Consider the following 11,008-nt stretch of genomic DNA (forward strand, 5'->3'; position numbering starts at 1 on the left):
CTGAGCAAAAATAAATCTTCCTTTTAGCCTCTGAAGAAGATCCTGCTTGGATCAAAATGTCAGGCCAACTTACTTTTACACATTCTCTTACACAAGCTCTCTAGTGGATAAGCAGTTTGCTGACAGTTTTATTTTATTTTTATTTCAAAAATAAATAAATCAACTGTGCTAGTTTAGACAAACCTTGTTCTGCAAAAGCACTTTCCGTTTGTCTGGTTCTAGGTTGACGTCCACCGTTTCAATCGGTAGAATAAAATGTAAGCAGGCCGTCAGGTATCTGAATGTTGTAACACCCTCTGAATGACTCTGAAGAAATGACTGCCTCAGCAACTGTAAGGAGAGATCAAACAATGTTATAATGGATTAAAGTATCCCTATAATACTAACTTCAACAAGATGAGATTAGTTTAGCTCAGTGAAACTAAAGCTTTATGAAGCCGATTAGTTTAAGCTCAGTGAATCTGAACTTTTAGGAAGCCAACTGGAGATCCTCTGAAACCTATCCTTGAAATACTACTAGATGGACACTGGCTGATATCAAGCGTTCTCTTTTCGATCGGTTTCGGAGCGTACAAGTGTCACGTCCGTTCCTCCTGTCAAGACTGTAACTTCAATGAACTCATCAGGGCAAGAGTGTACTTCAGTATCTGAATCTTACCAAGGTTATTAATGTGTAAGTTAGAGGGTGTGACGTAAATAAACAATTTGTTAACAGCTTTTTCTCTCTATAATTTTAGCAATGCTTACATGAATATCACCAAAGGAATAAAAAAGTTTGTAAGATTATCGAATCTAATGACTTCTTTAATATATATTCTTAAACACATTTGAATATTGGACACTATGCCAACCAATCATGCTTTCAATTGGTAATTCCAGAAAGTAAATAAATAAGATCTTTTTCAATGACCCTATTGTTTTTGAGGGTGTAGTGTTAATCAATGGTAGAATTCACTCATTTTGAAGCAATTTTTGTAATATTTCCAAAGGAGAATGTTTTTTAAGTTTGTGGTTCCAACTCTGCTCTACATTCCTAAACTAATTTCTAATGGACAAAGTGTAACCTGACTAGTACGAGATTCATCTTTATAACATTTGCGGAAAAATCGTCAAACTCAGTGCTCATGACCTGATGTTCATTAGACCAACTGTCAGAAAACTATGGGGGGAAATATTTTGGCGAGTGTTGAAAAACTTATTACAGTTCTTGGAGCTTGATGACAGAAATCTATAAGTTATTTTCTCACATCAAGGCCGTAAATGCAAGCTAGCTTTCATACATTCTGAGCATCGATTCTCATGGGTGGGTTTGGGGGGGGGGGGTTGATGGGTTGTGGCTCAGTCCTCATGGAAGATCCTGAGTTGTGGGTTTAAAGTTTGTGGTCCTTTACATTAGACTGCAAACTTTACAGAACATGACCAAGTTTGACTATGGTCCATGAAAAATGATCATATCAAAAGTTGCTCCAACTTGTTCTGATTGGACGACAGGGTATTTCTTTGTCATCCAGTGTAACTAAACTATACAACAGTAAAAGCAATAATTCATGTTCACAAAAGCTGACAAGTAACTATTAAACTATATCTGAAGTTCTTTATTCAAAAATTGTGTACTTTGTACCAACCCTTTGTCTGAGAAACAAATTATAGCAAAGTTTGAACATCTACAACCTTTGTGCTGAATACATTTCACTACGTTTATTCAAGACAGTGGAATATACACACCAAATTCAATGGACTGCTATAGATAAAGTGATTTACTTTTATTTATTTGGTGTTAAAGCTTATTTGTTGTTATTTGCTGTTAAATTTATTTGGCATTAAAGCTAGCTGTTATCTTGACTTTGTCACAATCTTGCAGTATCATACTCGTAAGTTGAAGGACAGATTTAATCTAGTTATTTCAGTCAACTAACATCGAAACGGAAACAAAGAAACTAGATACATGTGTGAAAAGGTTGCGAAAGAACAATAAAACTTATTATATTATTACATCAGCCGACCAACATCCAAACTAGAATAAATATACCAACTCCATGTTAGATTTGGGGGGGGGGGGTCAACATATAAGTATGTATAACATGACATAATCAGACACTAGGCAAAACAAAATGCAAAACAGAGAAAATAAAAAACAATGTAATAAAATCAATGATGATTATTACCCGTTCAGCTTCTTTAAACTGGACTGGTCTTTTATTGATATATATCCAACACCTGTCATTGGAATGGACTCTTCCAACTAGTTGAAGATCGCTTCCCGCTTTTGGCAAAAACCCGTTGATAGTCACCTGTAAATAAACATATCCACAATTTTAAACATAAACAGTGTCTTGCTTGTATTGGATCTGCTCTCCCATTGATTTTATCGTTACAAGGAAGTTAACGATGAGAATATTGAAGATAAACTACACAGGAAATGGGGAAAGCTCAAGCATTGACAAAACAAGAGAAGAATGAAAACACAGATGTATCTGTTACTTATCATCTATTTTCAACAACACCTATGACTTTTGCAAGTGAGCATGTGAGGTTTTTGAGTCTGTTTCTGATAATCATTGAATTCATATTACATATTTAAGACCATGAGTGAGGTGATATCTCCAACTCTCAGTTCTTGAGACATGAAATGAATTCAGGATCTCTTGGGCAGCTTAATGTAATAGCCAGGAATGGCATAAATTTAGCCTAAGAAACGTAAATTACACCAAATTTGAAAAGTTCCAAAATATTTTGACTGTAACTTAATAATAAAAAATTGGCTAAATCAAGGTAATGGACTACCTTGATGGGATTTTAACATAGAAAAGCATTTAATAAAATGACCCACATCAACTTAAAAAATTGCTTTTAATGGATGGTTTGTGTACTTCTAATTATTTTTCTGATTTAGTCTTATAGCAGTTTTTGAGTTCATATTTTTGTAACATTTTGGACATGCCTATGCACATATCATGAATATTGAGAACGTTCCTTTTGAATAATAAAGAGACTGCACAAAAAAATTCATTAATTTTAGGATTATTCATAGTCTGTCTCGGGTTGGCCCAATGATAACTTACATTGAGTGTTACTACATACTACAGTAGCTTTGGTAAACTTTGGAAATTAAGGACTAACCTCAAAAGCTGTTTCCCCTCAGAATCACAACAAATTTCTTAATGGTATTATTCTTAAGATGGGTGTTACACCTTTTGAAATAAAGTATGATTTCCATTGTAATGTAATATATAAAATGAGAAAGAAATTGATATTATTTTGTTGACTGCTTATGGTTTTAGTTTACTCTTACCCCTGTATCATTATCATGATCCTCAACAGATTGACTTCCTGTGGGTTTAGGGAACACTCACCCCTGTATCATTATCATGATGGTCCACAGCTTCCATCTGATTCATGACACTGGATCCGACGATATTCAAAAGGGCGACCTTGCAGGATGGAACTTTATTCTTTTGCCAAACCAACTTCTTATTATGACTGAGAGCAAATCGCACGCCTGGGTTGACATAGCCGTAACACATCAGTAAATCCTCCACTTTCTTTAATTCTTCTTTCTTTCTCCTTGAACTACTGTAGAACTGTCTTCTCACTGGTACATTCTTAAAGAGATGAGTGGATGTCACTGTAGTGCCTAGGAAATCAAATATCAAGCTGAATAGTGAAATCTATTACTTAAAAACAAACATGACACATCTTCAAAGGAGATGTTGATTAAGTCTGTAGCTTTTGAGATGGTTGTTAACAATTTTCATTTCTCTTCTACAAACTGTTTTACTCTTCTACAAACTGTTTTAATTTTGAATTATTTCCAGTTTCATATTTTTATTGTTGATTTATACTAGTGTTGAAAATGTTTTTTATTGTTAGTATGTTTAAGTCTCATTATGTTATACTTTTTACCTTGTAGCAGCTTGAGTTTGGTTTGCATTGTAAGGGGCTTTATAAATCTAAATTATTATTATTACAGATGAGGGGTGTGTATTTCAGCCATTATTATGAAGCCCATAAGCTATTATTCATTAAGGTTGTTTTTGATGAGATATGCAACTCCTTGGACTGCTCTCTTATTATTGAAGTGACGGCAGAATCCAATGTGACTTACACAGGATATAAAACTATTGAACTGGAAGACATGATAACATGTTAATCGTATTAGACCAATTTTTACAACTGTTACAACAGGTCAACTTTAAGGTAAAGATGACATTCAAACCTTTAGATACATACCATTACCAAGATGGGAAGGTTTTGATGAAGAAACCAATCCACTGTGATCCAGTGTATGAACACGACTAATACCATCTTCCTTCCGTTTGGTTGTTATGGATACATCTGAGATGGCACACAGGGAAGCCAACGCCTCACCCCGGAACCCATAGGATGTGACACTAATCAGGTCGCTGAAATCTTTCAGCTTCGATGTATAATGTCTTTGACCCATCAAAGGTACATCCCTACTTGATATCCCGGCACCATTATCTCTAACTTCGATCCTATCAAGACCAAAGTTATCCTACAGATTGAAATAAACCGTTGAATAACACAGATCCTAAGTTACAATCGTACATTACATCGATCCATCACAACTGTTCCCCAAGATAATACAACGTCAAAAACATCACCCAGTTTGCAGTTGTCCTTAGTCTTTACTTAATTTTAAGATGATAACTTGATCCAGTCTTCTTTTCCATTTATATGTAACTGGAGATCAGCCAGTGCATGACAAGGATCTTAGACAACAAATTGATAATTCAATGTAGCTTAAAAGAATATTACAATACTGTACCTGGACCTTGAGCATTACTGCTGTACATTGTGGTTCCATATTACTAACACACAATGAAAATCAACAAATTGCAATCATGTCATCTTTCATATCGACTCTAGTTCAGGACACTTTAAAGCTAAAAGTCTTATATTAAAGCATAGACAGATTTTAGTCATAACTGTTCGCAGCATCTGAGAAGCAACGTTTTACTACCCTTTTTCCATTTCAATTAAGGAACATTAAGTACACAGCCATTTGTATTTTCAATACACTGTTGGATGGAAAAATTTGTTTACTTACGATAATGCATCCAAACACCAAGCCATCGACACAACTCATTATATTTCTTTACATAAATTTTTAACGCAATTTCGTGTTTCTGTAATATGAAAGGTGCAGTGAAGTTAACTTCAAACAATATTTCAATAAAACTAGAATAACATACATCTATGATGGGCAAGTACACACCGTAGGGTTTAGAATTTAAGCTGTCATATTTTTAATCTTAAATGAACAGTACCAATTTAACTTCCACACTATCAGCTCCAGCATCTAAAGAATTTTCCAGCAACTCCTTTACAGCATTCAGCACAGATGTGATCACTTGCGCACTGGAAAGAAGACGAACTGTTTGTTCTGTGAGCTGTTGCATCATTGCTCTACATGGAGCTGCATTTGAAAGGCCTGGGAAAAGAATGAGGAAACATGCTATTATCAATTGTTACAGGATATGCAATGTAGCTTGGTTAATGGAAAAACTTGATCAAGTTCATGATATATAGCCTAAGTGAGTCTTATTGGTTGCAACCAACCATCTTTATACTTTTCCATTTGCTGCTTTTAGAATTGATTCAGTTTTGCTGTCACTTCCAATGTGCATGCCAATAACACAAAAAGTATATACACAATATCTTAGGTTCTTTTAGTTTAAAAAGAATATAGGTTTGCCAGATTGGAAAATGGCATATAAATGACTGTAATGACATGGCCTGCTGCTTAATAAATAACAGCTATGATGCTCACTTTGTCATGAATCATATTAACCCATCTATGCTGGAGGTAAGCAATTGATATGAAGTCAACATGACACTCACTAACTCACTACATATTAAATTTTACAGATTAAGTGTCTGCTCTATTGCAACTACCCATAATTGATGGTCAGAGGAGAAATCTACAGTACTTTTTTGTAAAAAGAAATCTGCCAGCAATTTTTATTATAGGCTAAGTATTTGAAGTTAGTGAAGGCAAGTCATTGTTGATGGTATAAGTTCAGGAGTTATGATAGCAAAAATAATATGCTAACACAAACTTGGCTAAACACATAGGGTCTATGTCAACTAAAGTTAAGACCAGATTAGATATTAACTGTATGCCTGCCTTCAGATTATTGTAGGAACTGTAATTTGTGACACTTGAACTACTGTACATAACAGAACGTACCTTAATCCTAAATCCATGACAAAATATGGTATATCAATAGACATTGTCAAATCAAAGATTTGACCAACAGGCCGGGACTTTTAATGGGCCTGATTTCCACATATATATACAAAGTCTGGGTTTTGTATTGTATACACATGTAGCTATCATGTTGCAATGGTTTTAAATGTGTGGCTAGAATAGCAGATCTATGCCATTATCATCATGATATAGGCCTAGCCTATATGGAATACTAGCAGTTGGTCTAATATTTAGCCCGGGTCCAATTAAAATCAAAGTGGCTATTCTTACGACTAGTCGTAAGAATACTTTATAAATACGCATGCGCAGTTGCTTTAACGTGGCTATTTTTACAACTAGGAGTACTATTTTTATGACTAGGAATAACAATAATTTCCAGTTAGGGTTAAGGTTAGGGTTAGGGCTAGTGTTTAGGGTTATGGTTAGGGTTACCCCCACTACATGCCCAGTTGCTTTATTTACTTTACTGCGCTTGAATTCACCAATGTCGTAAGAATAGTTTATAAATAATTGTTACGACTAGTCGTAAGAATAGCCACGGCCAATTAAAATACACTGAAGACTTTGGAGTGTTAAATTTATCTCATTGTTGAATGGTGCAATGTGTTGACAAAATACCCATTATTGGCTACATTGCACTTATATAATTAGAAGGAACTCTTAAGTAATTTTTGTAGTATCTTCGGGGGAAATGGTGCCTACTATGGCTTGTGCAGTCTACTAAGAAACTGTGGAATATGTCTTTGGTATTTACTTGGAAAGTTTGGACGGAATTTAAAAAATTGGCTAATCTATCCTTTGTTTTAAAGCAAATATACCAAGTAGGCCTATAAAGTATAACATTAAAGTCCTAGGAAGAACAAGTTGGGATATTTCTTTTCATTATTTACATTGACACAAACAGTGTAGCTCAATATAAGCACACACAACAAATTACTTGATTAGCCTAGGCTAGTGATGATTTGGACCAATGGGCCTAGGCTAGCTTTACAAATTTACATCATCGTTCAACTTCACATTGGCTTGCTTATCTTTATTAAAATACTAGGCCTAGCTAGGGGCCTAGCCTACTGTAGTGAGGGAATGTAGGACTATGCCTTACATACTGTTGCTATCCTACAACAGTACACAAATGTCACAAGGTAAGGCCACAATATGGCAGCAAACTCGAATTAGTGTAGGCCTAACCTTATGCCTAGGCCTAGTTGGGAAGTTAGTTTAGTTTAGTAGAAAAAAAAGATCAGGAGGGACACTCAAGTTGGGATTCCTTTCATAGTTAGAACACGGATCTGGGCAAGGCCTAACGAATGCTACGCCAGGCAAAAGGGTTTGACTTAGCTTAGTTGGGTTTAGTCCCTCCCCCCCCCCCGCCTCTTTTCTACTGTTCAAAAGATACAAGGCCATTCGTAGATACTGTGAATGTGATGAGGCTAATCTTGGCTTAGCCTAGGACGTGGTTGTTCAGTGAAGTGTGTATACCGGTTCCACGATACAAGCATACCTCGCGTATATCTACTGTATGCCTAGGCTAAATGATTTTTGGTTTGGGGAATATTAAAACGAAAGAGTCGAATGCACCAACACCGCTTAGTCTAGGCCAAAAAGTTTCAATTTTAAGTATCTTGGATATTACAAAACGGATTTTTGAATGTTCCGATCTACCTTGGTCGTGGAACTTGCGGAAAGTCTAAGAAAATAGTGCGGTAATCTCTTCTGCTCAGTTTATATCGCATCAAGGGATTTTCGTCGTTTGAATTCAGCGCAGCCTACGCGCGTAATTAAGTTCAGCTTCATATATATATATACTGTATTGACAATATACGTAAAGCTCTGCATAAGCTATTCTATTCGTGATATAATGAAATAGCGCCTCCAAGTTGTGAAAGTTTACTCTGAAGAGCAACTTTGGGAAACATGGTGTTGCCATCCTATTCGAATGCCTGCGTAGAGTTGGATATCGTTTTCACCACATATATAAATGCAGGAGACACCGACGACCATTTTACTGCCTACTATATGCTAAGATACCATGGGACTTCACGGGGATGTAGGAGGGGTGTAGAACCCACAGAAATCCAAATTTCCCTCGTTTCAGAGTGACGGTGTTGGGAAAAGCTTGTGGTTTGTCAAACTAGTAAAAGCATTTGTCAACTTTGTCAAGAACATGTAAATCTTGTTGGGTCGATGTTGCATCCAGGCTGTTGGGTAGATTTATGAACGTACTGTTTTCGGGAAGGAATTAGTATGATTTCTGAGTACATGTAGAATTATGATAAGTTTACGAACAAGGGCGGCGGAAGCCTTTTAATCTGGGGGCACCGACGTCGAAGGGCACTTTGCAGAAATTAGATTGGACGGATGCAGCCTGATATTTAGTACCCTTTATAACTCTTATTGTATTATCTTGTTTTCGTGTACACATCACTCCACCAACGCCCCCCCCCCACCCTCAAGGAAAAAATGCATACTAGCACTGCAATATCCAATGTGCAAATTGGGAAACAAGGAACAAGTTTTCGGAGAAAATGAGGTGAAATCATAATAAAGTCCAAGTCCCTTAATTAAATGCATTAATAGTTCTAAATTAGGATTAGATCTCTTATTGAAATATCGCTGACCTAATAAGGTGATCAAGAGTACAATTTTTATGTAGAAAAAGGGCACATTTTTAACCTGAGGAAAAGTGGGGGCACGTGCCCCTGTGAACCCCCCCCCCCCGGTTCCGCCGCCCTTGTTTACGAAAATAATGACAATTTTATCTAGGATCGGTAAATCTTAGTTTAGTAGAAAAAGGAATCAGACGTCGGCAAAAGAAAGTTCCCATCGAGGAATCCGTAAAGGAAATACAAAAGCTGAGTACAGCATCCTCAACCCTTCAGCAAATTTTAAAATTACTATAATAAATGCTTCTTAGGATCTGAGTACCAGTGGTTGAGTAGCCTACAGCATTATGAGTACCTATTCATCCGCATGCTTTTTGGGTACTATCAAGTACTTTTGATTACTTAACTTTACTAGAATATTATGCCTATAACTGCTCTGTGGTGATCATTGCAAGGGCGTAGGAACCGGGGGGCTGGGGCGCCAGCCCCCCAGTGAAAAATATGGGGGGCGGAAGTATCATTCCGCCCCCCCCCCCCCCGCTCCGCAAGTCAGAAAACCCCTTTTTCATTTCCAAATGAGAAAAAAATCTCATTTGGAGCACCAAATTGCATCTAAGACCAGGTGAAAATGCAAAATTATTTACAAAATGGAGTGGGTGTTGAAGTGTGCTATATTGCACCAAATTGCATCTGAGGCCACCTGGAAATGCAAAAACCCCCCTCCCCTTAGACCCCTTCCCCAGGCCGGCCATCAGTCTTCAGCCGAACGCTGAACTAATGCATATGATTTTCTGTATGATGTGATAATAGTAGAAATAAAATTGTTCTGTATATGTTAGCCAAATACAGCACTCATCATTCTCATACCGTTATATGTTCTGTATGTTGATACATTTGGTTTATTACTTGTATGATACTTCTGGAGCCTATGCATGAGTATAGTAGCCTACTGCTACAGAGTGATACAACAAATTGCAAGGGGAGTTTAAAGTTTCCATAACTTCAACAAATCAAACCAACTACTCAGGGGCGTAGCGAAGGGGTTTTTGTTGGGGGAGTGTGGAGAATTTGATTTGCCGACGGATCTGGAAGTGGTGACTGAAATGGTGGAGGGGTCTAAGGGGAGGGGGTGTCCCCTCCCCTTTGGCAATTTTTTAGTTTTGAAACGTCCTTAGATGCAATCTGGTGCATATTTTAAGTCATATTTGATTTGCCGACGGATCTGGAAGTGGTGACTGAAATGGGGGAGGGGTCTAATTTTTAGTTTTGAAACGTCCTTAGATGCAATCTGATGTATATTTTAAGTCAAATTTGATTTGCCGACGGATCTGGAAGTGGTGACTGAAATGGGGGAGGGGTCTAATTTTTAGTTTTGAAACGTCCTTAGATGCAATCTGATGTATATTTTAAGTCAAATTTGATTTGCCGACGGATCTGGAAGTGGTGACTGAAATGGGGGAGGGGTCTAAGTGGAGGGGTGTCCCCCTCCCCCTTTGGAAAATTTTTAGTTTTGAAACGTCCTTAGATGCAATCTGGTGCATATTTTAAGTCAAATTTGATTTGCTGACGGATCTGGAAGTGGTGACTGAAATGGGGGAGGGGTCTAAGGGTAGGGGGTCTACCCCTCCCCTTTGGAAAAATTAGTTTGAACGTCCTTAGATGCAATCTGGTGCATATTTTAAGTCAAATTTGGCACGGAAGAAGCTCCCGTTCTCCTTTTTCTATTCAGCTTTCCTTCTTTCTTCCCCTTCCGCTCTCTTCACCTTTTCTCCTTTTGCCGACGGACCCAAAATTTGCCGACAGCGATTAGGATTGCGACAAGGATTGCGATATATATATATATATATATATATATATGTATATATCTCTATATATAAATACATATGTATACAGTAAATGAAGATCAACACACCACAAAAATTCCACTTCACGACCGGTTTCGTCCTTTCGGGACTCATCAGGCGAAGGTAGGAATCAATTCTGGAACTTGTCATAGACCGAAGTCCGTACCACTCGACCACAGTGATTCTACAAGTGTGTGAATGCGTATAAACTGACTTTGTATAACTGTCAATTAGGGCGTATGAGGGCTGAAGTGATGCAACTTGTCTTGACCGGCAATAAACTGGTATTTGGCAACAAACACTACCTCCAGATTCATGGCACCGCA

The 11,008-nt window shown here is 37.2% G+C and overlaps 1 protein-coding gene across 2 annotated transcripts in view; it reads right to left on the minus strand.

Annotated features, from left to right (window-relative positions):
• Positions 1–8,034, minus strand: part of LOC139958487 (PMS1 protein homolog 1-like) — a 33,644-nt gene extending 25,610 nt beyond the window's left edge. For both annotated transcript variants that reach the window (XM_071955584.1, XM_071955583.1), the window contains exons 1-6: positions 7,898–8,034; positions 5,292–5,455; positions 4,231–4,516; positions 3,354–3,634; positions 2,166–2,291; positions 184–330 (exon numbers count right to left, since the gene is read on the minus strand). In XM_071955584.1, the coding sequence (XP_071811685.1) occupies positions 184–330; positions 2,166–2,291; positions 3,354–3,634; positions 4,231–4,516; positions 5,292–5,426 (975 nt within the window). In that variant the 5' untranslated portion in view covers positions 5,427–5,455; positions 7,898–8,034. The remainder of the gene's footprint in view (positions 1–183; positions 331–2,165; positions 2,292–3,353; positions 3,635–4,230; positions 4,517–5,291; positions 5,456–7,897) is intronic.
• Positions 8,035–11,008: the final 2,974 nt, after the last annotated feature.

Source organism: Apostichopus japonicus, chromosome 18, assembly GCF_037975245.1.
Source record: "Apostichopus japonicus isolate 1M-3 chromosome 18, ASM3797524v1, whole genome shotgun sequence".
NCBI classification, from domain to species: domain Eukaryota; kingdom Metazoa; phylum Echinodermata; class Holothuroidea; order Aspidochirotida; family Stichopodidae; genus Apostichopus; species Apostichopus japonicus.